This window comes from Helicoverpa zea, chromosome 5 (assembly GCF_022581195.2).
Source record: "Helicoverpa zea isolate HzStark_Cry1AcR chromosome 5, ilHelZeax1.1, whole genome shotgun sequence".
NCBI lineage: Eukaryota > Metazoa > Arthropoda > Insecta > Lepidoptera > Noctuidae > Helicoverpa > Helicoverpa zea.
In genome coordinates this window covers 8,301,086-8,307,451 of record NC_061456.1, presented here as the reverse complement: position 1 = coordinate 8,307,451, position 6,366 = coordinate 8,301,086, and the positions used below count along the sequence as shown (strand labels likewise).

The window sequence follows — 6,366 nt, the reverse complement described above, 5'->3', positions numbered from 1 at the left end:
CAGCAAACTACCGTATAGACCAAAATCATCAAAATAGCAGACCAATCGCACACCAATCAAATGTCAATCGAATACGATTGGTCTTTTATTAGTAGCAGAATGCCCGATATGGTTAAAACTGCTATTACGATCATATTGCGATTCGATCTTTACATTATTAACTTAGGAGAATCGGGGCCCAGTTCTGTTTCACTCATCGTATTCTAACGAATACGCGGGCATTCACTTTAAAGAATTTGATGAGCTCTCGCTTCGGTGCGCTCTGACTCTACGCTAGTATAAATTGATTCTTATTTGCTGCCTACGCAGTAATCCAGGGTTGTAGGTGTGAAATAAATTAATGCCTTCAATACGAGTAGAACTTTATTTCAAATATTTTGATATCGACACAATTGTTATGAATACAGGTGTATTAAAATACGATTAAACGTAAGATTAGTAAAGAAATAACAATGTTACAACAAACAGTTTACCGTCGCTGCTGACGAACAATAAAGTCCAAAAACGACAACTTATACTAGAAAGCAACAGAGTTTTACAAGCATGGCTTATGTTGACAATCGCAATGCTTGATTGTATTACGAATAAAGATAAAAATATATTTATTATGTTTTCTGAAACTATTTAAATCGTAACTAATCATAACTGCAATCCTATTGATAAAAATCTGAGTTGATTTGAAGTTGTTGACTTAAATAAAAATTGCAAAGTGATTAAGCGGGCATAACATAACGTAAGTCGTGGCTATCGCTAGTAGTCATCTCCGCGAGAAATGACTTCTTTGCACGTGGGTCTTAGGAGAATAGTGTGTTCGAACTGCGCCGTATAACAGCCCTTGATGTCGCAGAGTGGAGGGTAGGCGTCGACTACGCCCTTGTCGCACAAGTCCTTCAGCGCCATCGCGTAGCGCGAAGCACCCGCGCGCTCCAACCACCGCTTACAGAACGCGAGAGTACCGAAGTTCTTGTTGATCAAGTTCAATAACTGTTTTGATGACTGCAGTCTGAAAGTGAAAGAAATAATGAATTGGTTAGACTTATTCGTCAACTTGTCCGTGTCAATGTAGTTCACAGGGGCAAAAGGGTAATCGCCAGAAAGCAAATTTTTAAGCGGATAAGTCGGGTAAACAAATTTTTGGAATATTTTAGTTTTTACAATTTTTGAATGTCTCGTTTTGAACGCGTAAGCGGGTTGAATAAGTCAGTATCTAGACTGTGCACAAAAAAAAAAATGAAGACTCATAATATTGATACATGTCGATGAGTTTACCTCAAAGGCACAAACTGTTGGTCGAAGTTCTTCATGTAATGCGAACAGTCCATATCATCATGAACTTGTCCACGACCGGTGGAACCGAACGTTTCGATAGCGTAGAACTCATTTTCTTCCATGCGTGTTGTTTCACCTCCTTTTACGATGGGCACTGTTTTGCCAGCATGAATCCCTGAAATAAAATATTTATGGTTAAAATGTAAGGAGTTTGTCTATGTTGCAACGAAATAGCATTCATACTTTCATGAGAACAATATTTATCACCTTTCACGGGAATTAAAATTATCCTAGTGCAGGATCCTATAGTGTTGAATAAAATTGATTGTTGGTAATGCATAGGGCTGCCATCTGTCCGGGTTTCCCCGGATTTGTCCTCGTTTGGAGGCCGTCCGGGCGGGGTTTCAAGAAGTGTCCGGGGAAAACCCGGACACTTTTCATGTAAGGAAGCACCTCATTGAATTTAAGTATATGTTAATAGTAAAGGGATTACAAATTAGGTTCGGGGGAAAAATGCGATTTACGCCAAATGTCCGGGCTTTTTAAATGTTTGTCCGGGTTTGGCGAAATTCGAGATGGCAGCCCTAGTAATGCATAATACAGCTAAAGTACTCACTGTAGGGTCCAATAGAATGTCCGTTCAAGTTACGAATAGGTTTCACTTGATACACTTGACCATCAAGTTCAACTTCATGTGACTCCATGACCTGAAACAACAATATTTTGCTTACTTTCATTTCTAATTGGTTTATTCATGTTATGTTTTAAAATAATTCTGAGGATTACATATAACTTAATGGATTTTAGTGAAATGTTTTAATGTGTAGATGTTTGTCTTAAGAATATGGACAATGATAACATTTATTTTGCTGTAACAAGGTTTACAACATATTTTGTTTTTGTCCCATATTTACTAAATTGTACGATATTCAAACATTCTCAGGCATTGACTAGAGTGCCTAACCCCTACCTTAAAACACTTTTTTTAAAATTAAAAGATAACTTATTATTGATACAACCTACCTCTTGTACAGCAGCACCAACATCGCACAGTCGGACATCGACTCCAGAAGCCTTGATACCGGCTTCAGTGGCCTCCTGAACTCCCTTGACCAGAGGGTCGTAACGCGGGTTGAAACTTAGAGTGAACGCACAGTCGATGATACGCCCGTTGATGTGAGTACCAAAGTCTATTTTGACGACGTCGTCGTATTCCAGGACTGTTGTGTCACCTAGAAAGAAAATTTTAATTTAGAAAGGATTGAATAGTAAATAAGGAACAGTCAGACAGGCCAGTATCTATCTTTATCATGTCTAACTATCCAGAAAAGGAACATGATCCATGATGAAAGATTAAAAGCTTTTAACAAACCCCCATTTATTATGAGGGTTGAATGTAATGTTTTAGGATGAATGCTTTTACTGGAAGTGGGATTTAAAACAACATGTATTTTTGTTTCATGATTTACCTAGGTTAACATTCAATATGCATTGGTCTTATCAATTTTATATTTGAATGTCCCCCTTACCAGTGTTTGGAGTGTAATGAGCTGCACAGTGGTTACGGCTGCAGCCAGTAGGGAAAGCCAGTCCTGCCTTCAATCCATCTTCGCCAATGAGGCGCCTAGCAGTTGATTCTAGCTCCTCACAGATTTGAATCATTGTCATGCCTGGCTTGATCCAATCACGCATGTGTTTACGTGTCTGAAAACATACAATTGGCATACAGATAGGTCAAATTATTTATGTTTTAAATATGATGATTATCAAGGGCAATGTTGTATGTCAGATGAAAATAGGTATATTATTGTAGTTTAAATTGTTGTTGAAACATGATTTTAATGGATGTAAGAATTAAGGTCATTCAATCCATTGTGGATAGTGTCACTGATAATGAATTGTGTTCTTCTCTTTATTTACACAGATTTGTAACTTTTTATGCTGGTATATGAAGTAAATATAAATAACATTAATATGACTTTGGTTGATGTTTTCCCTTTTTTGAATATTTTTTTTATTAAAAACGTTTTGTTGTTTACCTGTCTGTGTGCCTCAGCTGCGTGTCGTATTTCTTGATAAATATCCTGGTGCAGCCGATCCAAAGCTCTCTTCTCCTCACTAGAGAAGCGCTCCTTGGCAGTTCTGTCATCTATGCCTTCAGCCGGACCATGTTCCATTATCTGTCCCTCAGGGAAGTTTCCTAAGGAAACCAATGAAGAATATAATAGAGACACTTTTGTATTGACTTAAAGTAGTATTCATTTGATTAAAATTATGTTAAAGTTATGGAATGAAATCGGAATTGTTATTTTTTGTTTGTTTTTGGAGTATTCTGATACTGTGGCATTCTGTTTGGTGGGAAATACATAGAGGCATCTTTATTTCCACTCTGATATGCCTTTTGCTTGTGACTTCTTCATGCTCAAAAAATGTAATTAATTTTGATGAAACTACAGTAATATAGCATCTTTATCAGACTATAGTATAGGATTTTATCTGAGAGGCAGTTCTATCAGGAAGCTGGTGGCTGCTAGCAGAAGCTATAATAATAATTTACCATCAGGATAGAGTTCGGCAATAGGAATGGTTGGAGGGTTGGTCTGCTCCTTTGATGGACCTTTGCCAGATTTGCTTTTGTTCTTTTTCTTCTTCTTCTTTTTCTCATCACCATCTTCTACAGCTAATGCTTCAATTTTATCTCCAACATCCTCAGTAACATCATTCTCAGCATTTGTGTCATTTTCTAAAACAAAAATAACGTTCAGTGATCATTATACTGTTTTTTTAGTACCTACTATGCATAATTATAACATTATAGTGGTAGTACTTGAATAGGCAACATTACTATTTGATAGGTAGGTACTTGAATCTAAGTGGTTCTGAGTTTCAATAAGAATTATGCCTTTGTTGTGACAAATGTAAATCAATAGTTAATTTTCATCTGTTACAATGTAATAATATTACAATGCGCATCATAATTACTCAATGTAATTTATGTGAATACATGATAATTTGTTTCAAACGCGCAATATCATCAGGTTAAGCGTAGGCGCCTTGTTACTACGTGATATAAAGATAAAAATAGACATTTAGAGGGTAATGTTCGTTCACAAGCGAAGAACTTGTTTGGATTCAATGTAATTAAGATTACTGTTCGGCCTAACCTGCCTTCTTCTTCTTTTTTTTCTTTTTCTTCTTCTTAGCGGGATCTTTAGTTTCGCCGTCGTCTACTGCATCTAATTCGTCTTCATCGCCGTTTTCCAGAACCTCATTTTTGTTCAATTCCTCGTCCTTTTTTACGGCGGCCATTGCAACAATTATTATTCTTGACTACAAAAATATGATTGTAATGTGGGGACAAAATTTCCATGCGACTGCGGTTCTTAACCTCTATTCTGTTTCACAAACTAAAGATAGACATTTTGAGCGGTGACAAATTGTGACAGCAGGACATAATATTGATATTTAGTGTGTCAGAAAGAGAAAAAATATATTACAGTTTGAATGTTACCATTGCGTAAAAAATAGTGATGCGCTGTATTTTACGGACAAACAATATTTTCGGTTTTTATTGTCAATCAAAAAAGTTTGTCATGGAGGTCCTCATTTAATAGTTAACTGGGGACTTATGATTTTTTGATCAACTTGATGTTGATGCATAACTTCATGGTGGTCCAGTATTCATTTCTGAGGGTAACTAAGGCCATGATACTAATAGTTTATTCTACTATTGAGGATACAAAATAAGGTAGTTCATGCGAATACGACAACAATCGTTGGAACAAAGGTTAGCTTGAGGCCAACATAACTTAGATAAAATAATGTCGGGACACCTTTTTCACACACGGTCGGTTAGCCCCATGGTAAGTTATTTATTAACTTGTGTTATGGGTGCTAACACAACTGATAAACTACATATAGCTACATATATACATATTTATAAATACATATCATAACACCCAGACCACGGCCAACAAGCATGCTCATCACACAAATGTCGACCGAACCGGGAATCGAACCCGGGACCTCAGGTTCGGCGGTCCGGCATGATGACCATTGCGCCATCGAGGTTGTCGAAACATAACTTAGATGATATTACTGATTAGGTTTTACTATTTACTCAGTCCAGTTTCTATTTAGTAGTTCATCCATTTGGAAAAGGGAGGTAAGCTTTCACATTCCCCTTCTCATTCGGTCTTTTTAGCAAATAGGCGGAACATCAATCTATCGATCTTAATTTTCCTATGCACCGTCCAGGGGCCCGATTCTCCTAATTTTACTTAAGCGCCATTCGATTCACGTTCGACTCGATTCGACTGAGATCCAATCCCGACTCGATTACGATTGAAGCGTATGTGGCATTCCGCTATTTTTTCTTAGAAATAAACGTTTTTATCCTTTTCTGTCATTCAATAATGAATCATTTTGTCTGCAAATGATTTACGATTGCAAAATGATTGTACAGCAAACTACCGTATAGACCAAAATCACCAAAATAGCAGGGGCCCGATTCTCCTAAGTTAATAATGTCAAAATCGAATAGAAAACGAATCGCAATATGATCGCAATAGCAGTTTTAACCATATCGGGCATTCTGCTACTAATAAAAGACCAATCGTATTCGATTGACATTTGATTGGTGTGCGATTGGTCTGCTATTTTGGTGATTTTGGTCTATACGGTAGTTTGCTGTACAATCATTTTGCAATCGTAAATCATTTGCAGACAAAACGATAGATTATTGAATGACAGAAAAGGATAAAAATGTTTATTTCAAAGAAAAAATAGCGGAATGCCACATACGCTTCAATCGTAATCGAGTCGGGATTGGATCTCAGTCGAATCGAGTCGAACGTGAATCGTATGGCGCTTAAGTATAATTAGGAGAATCGGGCCCCAGACCAATCGCACACCAATCAAATACGATTGGTCTTTTATAAGGTGCTCTTCACACTGCCCCGCATCACGCTGCATCTTGCGTGTCGACGCACCTACGCGCGTTCCTGCGGGAGTGCAGATCTGCATCATCGTGCGGGTTTTTCACGCACTCACGCGCGTAGGTGCGTTTTGTAAATTCACGCACAGCGAGTTCCATTT

The 6,366-nt window shown here is 37.5% G+C and overlaps 1 protein-coding gene across 1 annotated transcript; it reads right to left on the bottom strand.

Moving 5' to 3' along the window:
• Positions 1-350: 350 nt before the first annotated feature.
• Positions 351-4,710, bottom strand: LOC124630456 (methionine aminopeptidase 2). The gene is made up of 8 exons (XM_047164367.1): positions 4,434-4,710; positions 3,827-4,012; positions 3,309-3,469; positions 2,799-2,973; positions 2,293-2,501; positions 1,886-1,976; positions 1,270-1,444; positions 351-1,003 (listed from the first exon to the last, which is right to left on the bottom strand). The coding sequence occupies exons 1-8, from the start codon at positions 4,576-4,578 to the stop codon at positions 751-753; spliced, it is 1,395 nt and encodes a 464-aa protein (XP_047020323.1). The 5' UTR covers positions 4,579-4,710; the 3' UTR covers positions 351-750.
• Between the last annotated feature and the right edge of the window lie 1,656 nt (positions 4,711-6,366).